We start from the raw sequence: 16,502 nt of genomic DNA, 5'->3' as shown, positions 1-16,502 counted from the left end.
TTTCAGTAGTGTTGTTGAGCCTTTAGAGCTCCTTAGACTAAGTAGAGCTATCCCTGCCCGCGAGGACCTTACAGTATAATGGGGAACGTTGGAATTAAGTGTTCCATGATGGCATGTGTCTATACCTAATGAATAGTTTTATGATTTCTGGTGGTTTTAAAATTCATGAAACTAAATATCCTCAATCGGCAAAGACCTTGTTTCAAACATCTCAGCAAAAGGCATCTTCGTTGCTTCAAGTCATTTGGGGATTTTGCTCCTCTGACTAATTGAAGCTAGTAGCGTTTTCTTTAGCTGTAGAAAAAGCAGAGAATATTCATATTTGGGACCATTGAGAGCTGGTTTATGACATTTTTTTCTTGGTAAATATTGTTTAATGCATTTACCCACACATAGAATCTATGGAAAAGAAGTATCTGAAGTTAAAGACAAAGAGAAATTGTAGTAATTGGGCTCTACATTTGACCAAAATCAATGTTAAATGAGGGAAAATTAGTTTTAAACAAGGGCAATAGAAGCCAGAATTTTGCACCTCATGCAATTTATTGGAGCATTGCCATTAGAATGACAAGTCACCTTTCCTCTGAAGCAATTTGATAAATGTCAAGGGATCTTTAAAAAAAACCCTTTTCAAAATGAGTCAAGTTGATCCAGAGGCTGTAACCTTGAACATTCAGATGGTCTTTGCTCATAGTACAGAAATGTACCTACATTTAACTGGAGTAAGCCAGATTCAGTAACCTAACACATCTATCTAGTGGAAGTAAAGCTGTATTCTTAGGCAATTGGCATTAGTCCTAGGACAGAGAAGAATCTAAAGTTCCAAGTTTTGACATAATTATGGAAAGAAGTCACATTGCTTATTTACTTTCACCTCTTCCTTATCTTTAGCACGGAAGCAAGAGATTATCAAAGTCACCGAGCAGCTGATTGAGGCCATCAACAATGGAGATTTTGAAGCTTACACGTGAGTTAAGCAATAGTCCTTTTGCTTTCAGAAAGGTGAAAAATGTTTGTTCCTGTTTCATGCTTTTAGAAACTAGAGCTGTGTAATAAGTCTTTCTTATGTTCTCTTATTTTACAACAAGAAGAGTCTTCTTTGCATGTGGTTTGAAATGAGAAACAGTGTGGCCTAGTGGAAAGATCATGATACTGGGAGTCAGAGGACTTGAGTTCCGATCCCAGGTCGATCACATAGCTACTGTGTGACCTTGGACAAGTCACTTAACTCTTTCTAGACTGTAGGCCAGCTTTGGGCAGGGATTGTCTCTATTGCTGAATTGTACTTTACAAGCAGATAACAGACTTAGCAGGCAGTTTTCCTGCATGTGACATTAAGAAACAATCATTCAATCAATGGTATTTATTGAGTGCTTATATTGTGCAGAGCACTATATTAAGCACTTAACTCCTATTTTCCCTGTTGTTCTTCCATTATAATAATTGTGGTGTTTGGTAAGCACTTATGTTTAGGCATGATGCCCAAGGGGAAATTTTCATCACTCTTGAGTTTATCTGGTAAAAGCAGAATTTCAAAGGCACCTTTCAGGACTTGACTTTTTCTTATTTTCTTTTTCGTTTTAAAAAACAAAACAAAGCAAGATTTAACCAGTAGGGCTCTGAAGTTACTGTAACTCGTCTCAGGCGTAGGAGGAGGAAGCCAGGAGTGTCAGTCTGTGGTGCCCATCCTCAAATGCAGTGGGAAAAGACCTAGCTGAGCCAATTAGAGAGAAGGATTGGGGAGGAAGTAGAGGTATCAGCAATTGGGAGAAGAGGAAGCTCAGCTGTCTTGAAGGTGAGGAGTGGCAAGCTGTATAGGAGCCTGCGTGCCCCCTCTAGACTGTAAGCTCATTGTGGGCATGGAATATTTCTGCTGACTCTGTGGAATTGTTCTCTCCCAAGTGCTCTGCATACAGTAAGTGCTCAATAAGTACCATTGATTGAGCATTTTTGTTTCAAGTAGTCAATAGCATTTATGGAATGTCAACCACTATACTAAATGCTTAGGGAAATTATAATATACTTGTGGTGTTGGATTCAAGGTATTTTGCATATATAAGTGTAAGACACCAAATATGTCATTCATTGACATGTCCGCCATGTTGATTTTTCCTCCTGCAGAAAGATCTGCGACCCAGGTCTTACCGCTTTTGAACCTGAAGCTCTGGGTAACTTAGTGGAAGGGATGGATTTTCATCGATTCTACTTCGAAAATGGTAAATTCCTTTCTGTTTCGTGGTGTGCTTTTCAAGTACTCCTTAGATTCCCTCCCAATTTAACCGAGTTTACAACTGCTTCCCTGCAATTGGAAATTTGATATTTAAGGTGGCCATTTCTGCTACAGGAGTTTTGTATTACAATTGAGAGAGAAGTAATGGGCATTCAGACTACTCACCTACTTGAATATATATTGATTTTTATAATGAATATCTCTAAATCTCTTTCCCCTTTCTCTTCCTCTCTCTGTGTCCCAGTCTGTATTGTAGCAATTCTTTTATGTATGCATATGCATAAGCTATTCATATACATACTTTATTTCACCATTTGTATTCCCTAGTTGTGCTGTTGTTTGTAAAAGTAGATGCCTCTGTGGGTGGGTCATCATCCCATTTTGTGATTTGATAAGCCGCAGCCCCCGGAGGTGTGATTGGCACATAGTAAGCACTTAAGAAATACCATAATTATTATTGTAATTATTATATGGGGTGCACAGTATTAATCCCCATCATATGGGTGAGGTAACTGAGGCCCAAGGACATATAGAGAAGCAGTGTGGCTCAGTAGAAAGAGCCCCGGCTTGGGAGCCAGAGGTCATGGATTCGAATCCCGACTCCACCACGTCAGCTGTGTGACCATGGGCAAGTCGCTTAACTTCTCTGAGCCTCAGTTCCCTCATCTGTAAAATGGGGATGAAGACTGTGAGCCCCACGTGGGACAACCTGATCACCTTGTATTCCCCCCAGTGCTTAGAACAGTTCTTGGCACATAGTAAGCGCTTAACAAATGCCATCGTTATTATTATTTTGTAGCAGGCAGGTGGTGGAGCTGGGATTAGAAACCAGGTACTTCTGACTCCCAGGCCTGTGGTCTAGCCACTAGGCCATGCTGCTTCTCATTTGGTGTGTCAGAGTAGTGATGGAACACTCTTCTGGTGATATCAAGAAGCTCAGAGGTGGCCAGGGGCGAGGGGGTGGGGTGCATGGGGAGGGAGGCCTACTGCAAAACTCCAGCCTGCCCCCCATCATCCACTATTCATTTAATTCAGCCATATTTGAGTGTTTACTGTGCAAAGCATTGTACTAAGGGATTGAGAGAGTACAGTATAACGATGAACAGACACATTCCCTGCCCACGATTACCTTTGTCTGTGTTCTAAACCCCTCTGTTCTCCCTTCCTTGCTGCTGCACTGCTGAAACTGCTCCACAGTAGGAACCTTGGTACTCTAACACATCAAAGATAACCTAGAAAGAAACAAAAAAGGAAATGTTCCCACTATTCACGTGCCAGCTATGATGCACACTGCACTTAGACCCACTTCTGTAGACTGTAAACTCATCTCTAGACTGTAAGCTCTTAATGGGCAGGGAATGTGCCTGCTAAATTGTTGTAGAGTATTCTCCCAAGCATTTGTACAGTGCTCTGTATGTAATAAGTGCTCAATACCATTGATTAATTGGTGTCTCTCCTGCCTCTTGCACCCCTTCGCAACTCAGTTGCAGTTACTTCCAGTTGCAGTGCAATAGCACAGCCTAATTTAGACATCTATATGAAATGAAAACCCAAACTGAAATCATCTGTGCAGTGAATTACATACTCCTATGAATAATAATAATTATCACTATGACATTTAAGCACTTACTATGTGTTCTGAGCACTTGGGTAGATACAAACTGATCATAGTGGACACAGTCCCTGTCTCGCATAGAGTTTACAGGAGGGAGAACAGATATTTAATCCCCATTTTATCAGTGAGGAAACTGAGCAGAGGGAAGCTTTAAGTGAGTTGCCCAAGGTCACAGAGCAAGCATTTGGCCAAGCTGGGGAGTAGAATCCAAGTTCTCAGACTCTCGGGTCCATGCTTTCTCCACTAGGCTACACTGCTTCTCAGTAGGCCGTCTTGCTCCTCCGAAGCATGTTTGAGTATTTTGGGAAAGAACCACCAGTATAGAGAAGGGACTTTTCAAATAATTTAGAGCTTACTTGTAAGACTCAGAATTAGTCATTTGGTTTCCCAGAAGGAAGAAGCTATGTCTTAGGGAAGAAAATCTGACTTGCTGACATTCTTTATCAAAAGCATGTTTGAGATGATTCAGCAGCCTCACCATGCTGACTGACTCTCCAGGTCAAAGCGGGGCCAGGAAATGGTGGCCCTGGTGAAATCTGATAATAATAATAATAATAATTGTGGTATTTGTTATGTGCTAACCATGTGTCAAGGACTGTTCTAAGTTCTTAGAGAAGCAGCGTGGCTCAGTGGAAAAAGCCCAGGCTTTGGAGTCAGAGGTCATGGGTTCTAATCCCAGCTCCGCCACTTGTCAGCTGTGTGACTTTGGGCAAGTTACTTCACTTCTCGGTGCCTCAGTCCCCTCATCTATAAAATTGGGATGAAGAACGTGAGCCCCACGTGGGACAACCTGATTACCTTGTATCTACCTTAATGCTTAGAACAGTGCTTGGCACATAGTAAGCGCTTACTTAACAAATGCCATCATTATGATTCTAAGTGCTAGGGAAGATACAAGATAATCAGGTCAGAGAAGTCCCACCCATGCTCACAATCTAAGTACGAAGGAGAACATGTAATGAAGCCCCATTTTACAGGGAGGTAACTGAGGTCCAGGGAAGTTAAGTGACATGTCCAAGATCACACAGAAGGTGTGTGGCAGAGCCAGGATTAGAACCCAGGCCCAGGCTAGAGAGCCTCTTCCAGCAGATGTGCAGTTCCAATTTTTAAAGTCTCTAGATGCCAGAAATTCCCATCCCCCAAGAGACTCCCTACCTGGCCAAATAGATCTTTATGGGCAACATTTATTTCAGTCATGTTGCATCAGTTACTAAAGATGCTAGCTTTTTTGTTTTGTGGTTTCTTTCCCATGACCAAGAGGTGATTTGAAGGGCAGGGTTTCAAGCATACCTTTCCCTTTCAGATAAAAGCAAAAGCTGACCAGAGTCAGTGGGTTGATATTGATTTTTATATTTAAAGAATGTTATCAGAGTTCTTGAAATGAAGCTTTTCTTTTGGGGAGACACTGGCTAGTTTTGGTTTTTTTATGGTATTTGTAAAGTGCTTACTTTGTTCCAGCCACCATACTAATCGCTGACGTAGATACAAGATTGTCAGGTTGGACACAGTCCCTGTCCTGCATGGGGCTCACAGTCTTAATCCGTGTTTTACAGGTGAGGTCACTGAGGCACAGAGAAGTGAAGTGGCTTACTCAAGGTCATGTGGCAGACAAAATGGCAGAGCCGGGATTAAAACCTAGGTCCTTTGGACTCCCAGGACCATGCTGTATCCACTAGGCCACGCTGCTTCCGTATTTGATCTGAGGATTCTTACCCACATAGAACAGATTGTCTAGAAGTTGCTGGGTTTTTTTTGATAGTATTTGTCAAGTGCTTACTGTGTGCCAGGTGGTGGGGTAGATACAAGCTAGTCAGTTTGGACACAGTCCCTATTCCACATGGAGCTCACAGTCTTAATCCCCATTTTACAGATGAGGTAACTGAGGCACAGAGAAGCTAAGTGGGCTGCCTGAGGCCACACAGACTATGTATTTCAGTAGTTGACTTAACAGCCAAGAGGAGCCCTGGTGACTGAATTCAAAATGAGTTTCCGAAGCAACTGATCTTCTCTTTCGTTTTGTTCTCCTTTAGCTTTATCTAAGGGCAACAAGCCAATCCACACCATTATCCTGAACCCTCACGTCCACCTGGTCGGTGACGACGCTGCTTGCATAGCCTACATCCGACTGACCCAGTATATGGATGGCAGCGGGATGCCGAAGACCATGCAGTCTGAAGAAACTCGGGTCTGGCACCGTCGGGATGGGAAGTGGCAGAATGTTCACTTTCACCGTTCAGGGTCACCCACGGTGCCCATCAAGTAAATATTCCCCGGCAGGCGGCTTCCTTCATAGTATGTCCTTGGTCAAGTTTCTTTATTCCTGCATGGATAGAAAGCAAAGCATGGCTTGTCTTCTGTAGGGTGGCCCGAGAGAGAGAGAGAGAGATCAATCAATCAGTCAGTGGTATTTATCGAACACTTACTATGTGCAAAGCACTGTACTAAGCATTTGGGAGAGCACAATGCAACATAATTAGCAGACACAATCCCTGCCTATAATGAGCTTACAGTCTAGAGGGAGAAAAATAATACCTTGCTTTTCTTTTGCCCAAGCACTGTCACATTAATTCATTTCAGTCCATATAACAACCCTGTGAGGTAGGGATAGAAGGCAGGTATTATCTCCATTTTACAGATGGGGAAACTGAGGTATAGAGAAGTTTAAATGACTCACCCATGGTCATACTGCAGGCTAATGGCACAGCTCGGACTTGAACCAGAGTCCTCTGGCTCATAGACTAACGTTCTGACACTTGGGCACTTGTTTTATTTTTAAGAATAAGCAACAAGCTGGATACCAAAATTGTTTCAACTAGTTATACCAAGTCCAGCTAATTTGTTTATCTTGGTTGTAGCCTTCATTTCAATCAATCAATCAATGGTTTTTATTCATTCATTCATCCAAGTGCATTTATTGAGCACTTAATGTTTGCAGAGCACTGTACTAAGTGCTCTGGAGAGTACAATACAGCAATAAACAGTCACATTCCCTGTGCACGCTTAGTGTGTGCGGATCACGGCACTAAAGGCCTGGGAAAGTATAATTCAATAGAATTGGTAGTCAGGATCCCTGCTCACAAGGAGCTGCTCACAGGTGGAGACAGACATTAAAAGAAGTTAAAGATAGGAGAAATAATTACAGATTATTTGGTGACTTTCATGTAGTACATGTGAGTGCTTCATTGTGCTAATAACAGTGGAGCAGTGGAAATACCAAATGGGGTCTCTCTCTTTTGGACCAACTGGCACTGTGCAGTGCATCTTTTGCCTACCGGATCCAAAAACTCTTTAGCAAACTAAGTCAATTAGCTGGTCATCAGAACTGCTCTGCCCAGAGCCAAAGTACAGCACGCTTGTGAGATGACTTGACAGCCATTGTTCCACACACAGCAATTCCACAAAGGACCTTAGGTCAAGAAATTTACGCTGCCAGATCAAAACCAAAATCCGGAAGAGTGGGGTGTGCCGGGAGTGTGGTGGAGGAACCTGGGAAGGGTTGGGAAAATGGGATGTGGAGCCCATTAGAAGGAGCACAACTAGTAATGCCATGAATGCTTTTTCCTTGGTATGGTGCCGTGAATATTGCAGGCAAGAGGGCTCCCATTTCAACCTACGATGAGTCCAGAGTTTAAAGATCCTAGCTGTTTCTCTAGGTCAACTAGGCCTCTTGCTAACCCAAAGTGTATATTTGATATGCAAGGTGGTCACATCAGTATCATAAAAATAGAGATGAGCCCTTAGGGACATAGCTTCAGAGCCACCCTCTGGATGTCTGTAATTATTTGCTTAGAAAAATGACTTCAACATGAAAGGATATCATCCCCACTGATTCAACCCAATGACTGAGAGGTTAGATTTACATCTGTTAACAACTTGGGTCTTTCTGAGTGAACCCATACCTTCCAGTTTTAATCTGGCCCTGATAATTTTTTGATAGCATCGAATTAGCACTCCTACCAAATAGAATAACAACTGCTTTGGGTTCCAAGAGGTCAGTTGGCACAGTGAGGGGTTTGTAATTGGAAAATCAACAATGAGTCATTTTTCTTTTGTCTCTCTCCATTCCCTTCTTCCACCCCATCCCCATTTTTTCCTTTCAGCTAAAAATCAACAGTGCCAGTCCTGCATTCTCAGTTCGCAAGGATCCTGGATGGTAATCACCCAGGACTTCCCTCCTCTTCATGCATGTTTCCAAGTGCATGAAGCTGTGAAGGTCCCACATGTAATGCATATGTGATGCATCATTTTGTTGTATATTCCATCTGTACATTTTGTTTACACTTCAACCAGTGGGGATGTTCCCGGCAAATTCAAATTGATGATGAGATTTAAAAAGAAAAAAACAAACATGGGTGGGAGGGAGGGGGCAGGGTGGGGAGAGGGAAGCAGTAACCCAAACACAACAAACCAATTACAGCTCATTTGTCATTTTTCTCTGTTTATGCCAAGTTTTGACAAACTTTCAATTGAACACTCACTAGACAGTTTGTAAAAGAATTGTAAATTTTTTTTAGAATTCTATACTTGCTAGTTTGTTTAAAAAAGAAAACAAAACAAAAAGCCCTTCAGGTTTCTTTCATGGTCGCAGTTGAGATAGATATTTTCACTAACAGCTTTGTTACTGTAAAACGGTTTAATCGCAACAGAATGTGGACAACAGTTACTGATGAATGTGGAAGCAAGAAGCTGTTGGCTTACTAACTGTGCAAAAGCCATCTTAGTAAGTGCTCAAGCTGTATAAACTGGAAAAAGATCACAGCATTGACCGGCTTGATCTCTTTAGAATGCCTTCATGCCATTCTGGTTAATCGACTGTATTCCGTCTTTCTCAAATCTATATACTAGATCTGCTTTTATGCTGAGACTATGTTGTGAGAGGGGAAAAAGGAAAGTTGGGGACAGATAAACAGTAAGTGGAATAAAGATTTCTGTAAGCTTAAAGAATAAGGTAAAGCTTTGGATCACTTTCAGGCTGTACAGTAATTTTATTAAGGAGACTAAAGGGTTTTGTAAATTTTGTTTCTGCTCTTGTTCTGACAGGCTAATGTGTTCTAAATGTCGTAGAAAAATTAGGCTTTTAAAAAGCTTACACTGCAAAGAAATCACGACCCGGTATAGCTCTAATATTTCTCTATTATCAGAATGGCAAACACGCGGTCACCAAATTCATAACATTTTAGCACAAAGGTTTTGTGCCGCTACACCTGATTTATGGAAAGTCTAATATGTGGAATGGTACAGGGTCACTTGCTGTTTTTCTTTGGCTGCAGAGACCTATTTAAAGTTGGGGAGACTTTTCCCAGGTCTAAGATCACTCTAGAACCAATATTTTGTGACCTGAACTCTTCTGGCCTCTCCAGTATAGCCAGGGCTGTCTCTACCCAAAAGCAGTTGGGGTATTTCAGCTTAAAATGAAAAGAAAGGGAAACTCTAGGTGTTTTGGATAGGCACCCCTTTTGATCATCTTTCAGTTCCTGTAGGACTCAGTCCCTCTCCTGCAAAGCTACCTAATGCATGATGTCTCCATCAGCGTTCTCTTTAGTGCAGAAAATTTACAACCTGCCGCAGCCTATTTTTAAAAGCAAAACGAAACCCTCCCGGATTTATACCATTTCACCTTTCTGTGTTGATTACTAATACAAGTTCTTTAACACCTTTAGATGTTGTTCTAGTGGATGTATGGTAGATGGATTGAAGCTTTTCTGATCATTATCACATGATTTCAAACAATATATATTTAAAATAAGCATAAAGTAAATGTATTGAGCCATGTTAACCTGCCAATGGGATCTGTGAAAAAGTAATGGCCTCATTTTTTTCATTTTTTTTGTGAAGCGGCTATAAGTGGCATAAGTATATTTCAATTTAAAAAATAGGTGTAGGGTGGTTTGTTTTTTTTTTTTTACACTTTTAACATAGCATGTGGTGTTGAAGTATTCCTGTAGATCATATCTGTCCTCCACACTGACGTGAGGAAATTGCAAGTCTTTCTCTCCACCACAGTTGAATTATACACTTATATTCTGTCATTTGAAACACTGCAGTTTACCATGGGACACAGTGTACATATTTCTTGCCATAATGGTAAATGACCGATTGATATATTTAAGGATGAATAAATTAGTGATTTCTGCTGAAAATATGCCTGTCTTCATTTCTCATGAGGAATCCGGAGCCTGAAAACTTGCCAGCGGGTAATAGCTAATGCCAAACAAAGCCATCGAAGTAGAGGGTGAGTGATTTAATTGAATATTTCAATTCAGACTCTGATTCACTCCTTACTTTTCCAAAGTGTGCACCATGGAGCTGTAGAGGATATAGCCGTCTTCCACATGCTCTTCTTGAACCAGGCCTGCATGGGGTCAGACCAAAATTATTCCCAGACATCCCAGAGGCTACCAAACAATTCATTACATGTTTCAGTGTAGACTCACCAGGAATACAAGGACATTTGTCTGGGCCCACCTGTGCACAGACTGCTAGGAAGTTCTGCCAAGCTCTCACACTCCTTCTTGGGTTTCTTTCACTTCATTCTGTCACCTCGGTGTGGAGAAAAATTGTGTTTACTGTAAAAGAACCTTCAGTGGGGGCCGGCGATTGTCAACTGCTGTGTTTGGAGTTGGTCAAGGCCTGGCGCTGAGACCAAATTCAAGCAAGACCTGCAAATGGAGGGATAACTGAGGCTAGGGAGACGTAGCATCACGTAGGCATGGTTGTGCTGCAGCGTGGGAATGCTGATCTTGGATGGCTTCCTTTTTCTCTAAAGGCGTTTACTTTCCTGTCTTACAAGAATTAGCGGTGGTAGTATCTAGCAGATTATGTTCAGTCAGCAATATAACCTGCTACTTTAATAATTCATCATGCTTGTGATGCCTCTGCCCACCCAGACCTCGGTTTCTTAATATTTTATGGGTCTGACTCTGAGAGAAATGACTTGAGGGAGGTATTAGCATGGCAAGATTGTTTAAAGCAAGATCACCCTGGCAGACTGCCAAAAACTCAGCCTTACATTTAAATAGGGTGGCTGGTATTCTGTAAAGGCTTAAAAGAAGTCATCCTAAAAGGTTCAGATCCCCAGCTACTGTTCAGTTCATATTTCCAAGCCCCAAAATGCAAACTCTGGCACAGTATCTTTCTTGAGACAAAGGGAGATATTTTTTCCCTGATTCCACTCAGTGTTTGAAGCTATATTGAAGCTGGGGCATTGTGGGGTGTGAACTGTTCAGATATGGCTGTAGTTAAGCCTTTAAAATGAGCAGCCCTAGAAAAGGTCACCTGATTTTTATGGCATTTGACTCCTGCTGCCAAAGTCAGCGACAAACATCACTACTTCTTACATAAGAACTTTTACTCCAAAGACTGCAATCAGTTATATTTGGAAACAGGCTTGATGATCAGTCTGTTGATCCACATTAATTTGCAAGCTTCCTAACTTCTATTGCTCCCGTGAAAGCGGAGGGCTTTGTAAGAATTAGAGCGTGCTATCATTGATAGCTACTCCCAGCTACAGCAGGTGCAGAGCTCCTTTCTAATCCAGTCAATCATATCTATGGAGCGCTTACCCTGTGCACAGCACTGTACTAAGCATTTGGAATAAACAGACACATTCCCTGCCCACAAGGAGCTATCAACACTCCCTTCTCTCCCACCTCCTAATCTACCCAAAGAAACCCAAACTAGAGCTAGATTTAACCGTCTGCGGGAGGCATAACCAAGGAAATGGAGGTGTCCTTTCCATTCTGGAAGAGCAGGTGATTCGGTGGTCTCTCCTGGTGACTCAGTGGACGCATGGAATGAGAGATCTGATGAATCAGGTAAGGTCCCCTTGGTGATGGTGAAATGGTGGTGGTGGATATGGATGTGTCCTAGGAGAGATGGGATCGGAAGAAAATGCCAGCCCCAGATCACTGGATTGCTACTACTCACACACCCCCGGTGACCCACTTTGACACACAGATCTGTTTCTGGGTTTCCTTAGCCTCTGGCTGTCCCCACTGTTAACACTCCACGTTGCCCTGATTCCCTCCCTTCTCCCTGGGACTATCCTGCCATGGCCATTGACAGTCCAAGGCCCATGGACTCAGGCCACCCACACGGTCTGGTCACCTCCCATCTATTTTCCTCAGACCTGGGTCGGCAAGGAGTCCGATCTCACATTGGCACCTTGGCCTCTGGCCCTGGGCAGCATTGCCCTTCCAGCCTCCTGCCTGGCTGATGAACCATCAGCCTCCCCATCTGCAACAGACCGGTCTCGGTCTCCTAGCGACCCTTCACACATCCACCTGTGCTTTCTGATCTCCACAGAGCCGCTTGCCTCCAATGCTGTCACATGTAAGTACCCTTCCTGGGGGCGGGGGAGGGGGGGGTGTCAATTAGGCTGGGAGGAGCTGGAAGGGAGTGGGGTGTGGGTAAGAAGAACCTGGGACAAGTCAGGCTACGGACAATCCTAAACATGAAATGTTTTGAGGTCAGCTGAACAGCAGTGTCTAAATTGACACCATTTCAATATTTCTAAACATCGGTTTTGATTTTACAACACTGACTGCCTTTGGGGGGGGAGCTGGTTCTGGGGGGTGGGGAGAGAGGAACCACTGGAAAATAGGTGGTAGATTGGATGGGGAGGGGGATGGGCTCTCCATCACAAGACAGTCATCTGGAAGGGACAACATGGCCATTTTCTTTCCCTTGAACGAAAAGCTGGCTGGCATCTCTCTGACTCAGTATAAATGCATTAATGACTCTATATTACTCTATAACTCAATGCACAATTCTGGGCAATTTGGGTAAAACTACAATTGACTGAGTGCACGATTCCTATTCTGAGTGCGCGATTCTGACCTCAAGGGCTGATGCAGCAGCCACACCCGACACGATTCCTCTCGTGCTTGGCCTCAGTTGCTCCGATACATGGACCGGGAATCCTGGACCACCACATCCCCAAGACCCGCCACCCTAATCCCACACTTCTCTTCCTTAGGCCAGCCACAGGGTCCAATCAGGTCATGACTGCCTTGCAACATTTTGACTTCAGTCACAATGCAGCTAGTGGGGTCATGACCATTCATTCATTCATTCATTCATTCAATTTATTCAATAGCATTTATTGAGCGCTTACTGTGTGCAGAGTGCTGTACTAAATGCTTGGGAGAGTACATTAGAGAAGAGAAGCAGCTTGTAGAGAAGCAGCATGGCCTAGTGGAAAGAGCAAGGGCTTGGGAGTCAGAGGACATGGGTTCTAATCCTGGCTCTGCCACTTATCTGCTGTGTGACCTTGGGCAAGTCACTGAATTCCTCTAGGCCTCAGATCTGTAAAATGGGGACTATTACTGTGAGCCCCATGTGGGACATGGACTGTATCTAATTTGATTTGTTTACATCTGCCCCAGCACTTAGTACAGTGCCGGGCACTGTAAGCACTGTACGTGCTTAACAAATATCATTTTTTTAAAAAAGTTAAAAAAAAAAGGTAGCATAGCAGTGAGTGGAAGTACATGGAAAGTGACAGAGGTGTTGAACTGTTAGCAATAACACTATTTGGGCAGGTTATTGTTAGTATAAATATTCTCTCTGCTGTGCTGTCTTATGCTATTGTCTAGGTCATCTCTGGTCAATCAATCAATCGTATTTATTGAGCGCTTACTATGTGCAGAGCACTGTACTAAGCGCTTGGGAAGTACAAATTGGCATCACATAGAGACAATCCCTACCCAACAGTGGGCTCACAGTCTGAAAGGGGGAGACAGAGAACAGAACCAAACATACCAACAAAATAAAATAAGTAGGATAGAAATGTACAAGTAAAATAAATAAATAAATAGAGTAATAAATATGTACAACCATATACACATATATACAGGTGCTGTGGGGAAGGGAAGGAGGTAAGACGGGGGATGGAGAGGGGGACGAGGGGGAGAGGAAAGAAGGGGCTCAGTCTGGGAAGGCCTCCTGGAGGAGGTGAGCTCTCAGCAGGGCCTTGAAGGGAGGAAGAGAGCTAGCTTGGCGGATGGGCAGAGGGAGGGCATTCCAGGCCAGGGGGATGACGTGGGCCGGGGGTCGATGGCGGGACAGGCGAGAGCGAGGTACAGTGAGGAGATTAGTGGTGGAGGAGCGGAGGGTGCGGGCTGGGCAGTAGAAGGAGAGAAGGGAGGTGAGGTAGGAGGGGGCGAGGTGATGGACAGCCTTGAAGCCCAGGGTGAGGAGTTTCTGCCTGATGCGCAGATTGATCGGTAGCCATTGGAGGTTTTTGAGGAGGGGAGTAATATGTCCAGAGCGTTTCTGGACAGTGTTTCCAGGTAAAACGGAAACAGCATACAGTCTTTTCTTGATCATGCAACTTGAAGGCATCGAACCTGATTTATTGTAATAGAAATTTCACACTTGAAAGAAATTTCACATCAGTTTCCCTCACAGTGGAAGTGCCATTTCTCTTGCTTGATAGGGTAATCACTTTGATCTCTGTGACTAAAGAATGATCATCATAAGCTGTTATCCAGGACCCCTCATGCTTCCTCCCACGTTCCCTGCCCGTAGACAAAGCTGGTGGTGTTTGGGTAGTACAGTGCCTGGCACGTAATAAGCGCTTAGGTAATATAATTATTATTATTTCTACTGGCTCGGAGCAGTTCAAAGTTATCCCATTGGAACTGACACCTATGTGACTAGACTGAAGTTTATTGTTTGGGTCCCCTGACAGAGACCCCACTCTAACCAAAGACCCAAAAACCAAGAGATGGCAGCAAGAGTCTGGGGACAAGAGGGAAGCAGCATGGCCTAGTGGATAGACCATGGGCCTGGGAATCAGAAGGACCTAGGCTCTAATCCTGGCTCCTTCACTTGTTGGCTGTTGATCTTGGGCAAGTCACTTCTCTGTGCCTCAGTTACCTCATCTGTAAAATGGGGATTAAGACTGTGAGTCCCATGTGGGAAAGGTAAGGTGTCCGAAAGGTAAGGTGTCCAATCTGATTAGCTTGTATCTACCCCAACGCTTAAATTAGTGCTTGACGCATAGTAATCACATAACAAATACCATTTTTATTATTACTAAAGACAATTACTCTCCCCACCTTCAAAGCTTTCAAAGGAGGCACATCTCCTCCAAGAGGCCTTCCCTGATTAAACCCTCTTTTCCTTTTCTCCCACTTCCTTCTGCATTTCCTCCATTTGCTTCCTTTATTCACCACCACCCCAGTCCCCCGCCTCAGCACTTATGTATATATCCATAATTTATTTCTATTAATGTCTGTCTCCCCCTCTAGGCTGTAAGCTCTCTGTGGGCAGGGAATATGTCTGTTACATTGCTATATTGTACTCTCCCCAGTGTTTAATACGGTGCTGTCCATACAGGTAAGCACTCAATAAATATGATTGGTTGAAGAGCTGTCATCTGCCCCGAGGCTTCACATTTTATCCTCTGAGCTTCAGGTGAACACTGCCAGAAAGCAGAGCCATGTTGGTCATTTCCTTATCTGCCCACACTGTCCACTGTGTGGACTTAGTATGCACTGGTATATTATAAATTCTTATCATGACCAAATGAGTCTCGCTATGTAAAAATCATCATCTTTGCCACTGCGCTTCTGATTGCTATGGCAAGGGCGCAGGACAGCTCCCAGCTGGTCAGCTCCACCTCCATCAGTCAATCAATGATATTTATTGAACAATTCCTATGTGCCAAGCACTGTGCTAAGCATTTGGGAAAGTAAAATATAACAGACTTGTTAGACACATTCCCTGCCCAAAATGAGCTCACATCCCATCTGGGTGCCTAGTCAATTTCCAACTGGTATCTGTCTCTCTCCAAAATGTCTGACCCATCCTCTGCTCCTTGCCCACCAATTGCATCATTATTTTGGGGAGCTTGTTCCCCTAAAAGTGGGGACTTTACCCATTCAGGAATATCTCAATAGTAACCCTTTCCTGTCACAACAGTAACCACAGTTCTCAATAGAGCAAATAGCTAGCAAATGGCCTGCTTTCATCGTCTTTCTTCATAGCCAAGTGGGAGCATATATACATACTGTTTGCTGATGCCGTGCCTGTGGGTCACTTGAAAAATGAAAGATATTAAAGGCAAGTGGTGAATGATCCAGGCGCAAAACTAATCATCTCGTTAGCTTGGAAATGTTTCCTGACAGAATGGAAAGGATGAGGTGGTGATGACTCAACAATGTGGAAAATAATTTCCAGACTTACCTTAAGGAGTCAGTCAACTGTGTTTATTGAGCTCTTACTGTGTGCAGACCACTGTACTAAGTGCTTGCAAGAGTACAATAGAATAATAAACGGACACATTCCCTGCCCACAATGAGTTTACAGTCTAGAGAGAGGAGAGTGGTTTAAGGGGAAAGTACACAGACCTGAGTACTAATTCTGGCTCTTTCACTCACATATAACCTGGGCAAATCATTTAACTCTTCTGTGCCTCAGTTTCCTCATCATAAAGTGGGAAATCTTAGACAATGACCCCTGTGAGAGTTAAGAACTCTGTCTCTCCTGACTATCTGGTATCGACCCCAGCAATTAATACAGTGCTTGGAACATAGTAAAGTTCTTAACAGATTATAATAATAATTATTGTACTTGTTTAGCGCACACTATGTGCCAAGCACCATTGTAAACACTGGGGTCGATACAGGATCTTTGAGGTGCTGCAAAGAT

The 16,502-nt window shown here is 43.3% G+C and overlaps 1 protein-coding gene across 17 annotated transcripts in view; it reads left to right on the top strand.

The window, feature by feature from the left end:
* The window catches only part of CAMK2D (calcium/calmodulin dependent protein kinase II delta), a 261,656-nt gene extending 253,460 nt beyond the window's left edge, over window positions 1-8,196 (top strand). For 16 of the 17 annotated variants that reach the window (XM_038755006.1, XM_038754999.1, XM_038755002.1 and 13 more), the window contains 4 exons: window positions 892-967; window positions 2,122-2,216; window positions 5,876-6,137; window positions 7,946-8,196. In XM_038755006.1, the coding sequence (XP_038610934.1) occupies window positions 892-967; window positions 2,122-2,216; window positions 5,876-6,108 (404 nt within the window). In that variant the 3' untranslated portion in view covers window positions 6,109-6,137; window positions 7,946-8,196. The remainder of the gene's footprint in view (window positions 1-891; window positions 968-2,121; window positions 2,217-5,875; window positions 6,138-7,945) is intronic. The other variant, XM_038754991.1, reaches the window with a different exon arrangement.
* Window positions 8,197-16,502: the final 8,306 nt, after the last annotated feature.

The sequence above is a fragment of the Tachyglossus aculeatus genome, chromosome 12 (assembly GCF_015852505.1).
Source record: "Tachyglossus aculeatus isolate mTacAcu1 chromosome 12, mTacAcu1.pri, whole genome shotgun sequence".
NCBI classification, from domain to species: domain Eukaryota; kingdom Metazoa; phylum Chordata; class Mammalia; order Monotremata; family Tachyglossidae; genus Tachyglossus; species Tachyglossus aculeatus.
The sequence above is the reverse complement of the archived record's forward strand: the minus strand, read 5'-3'. Positions and strand labels throughout refer to the sequence as shown.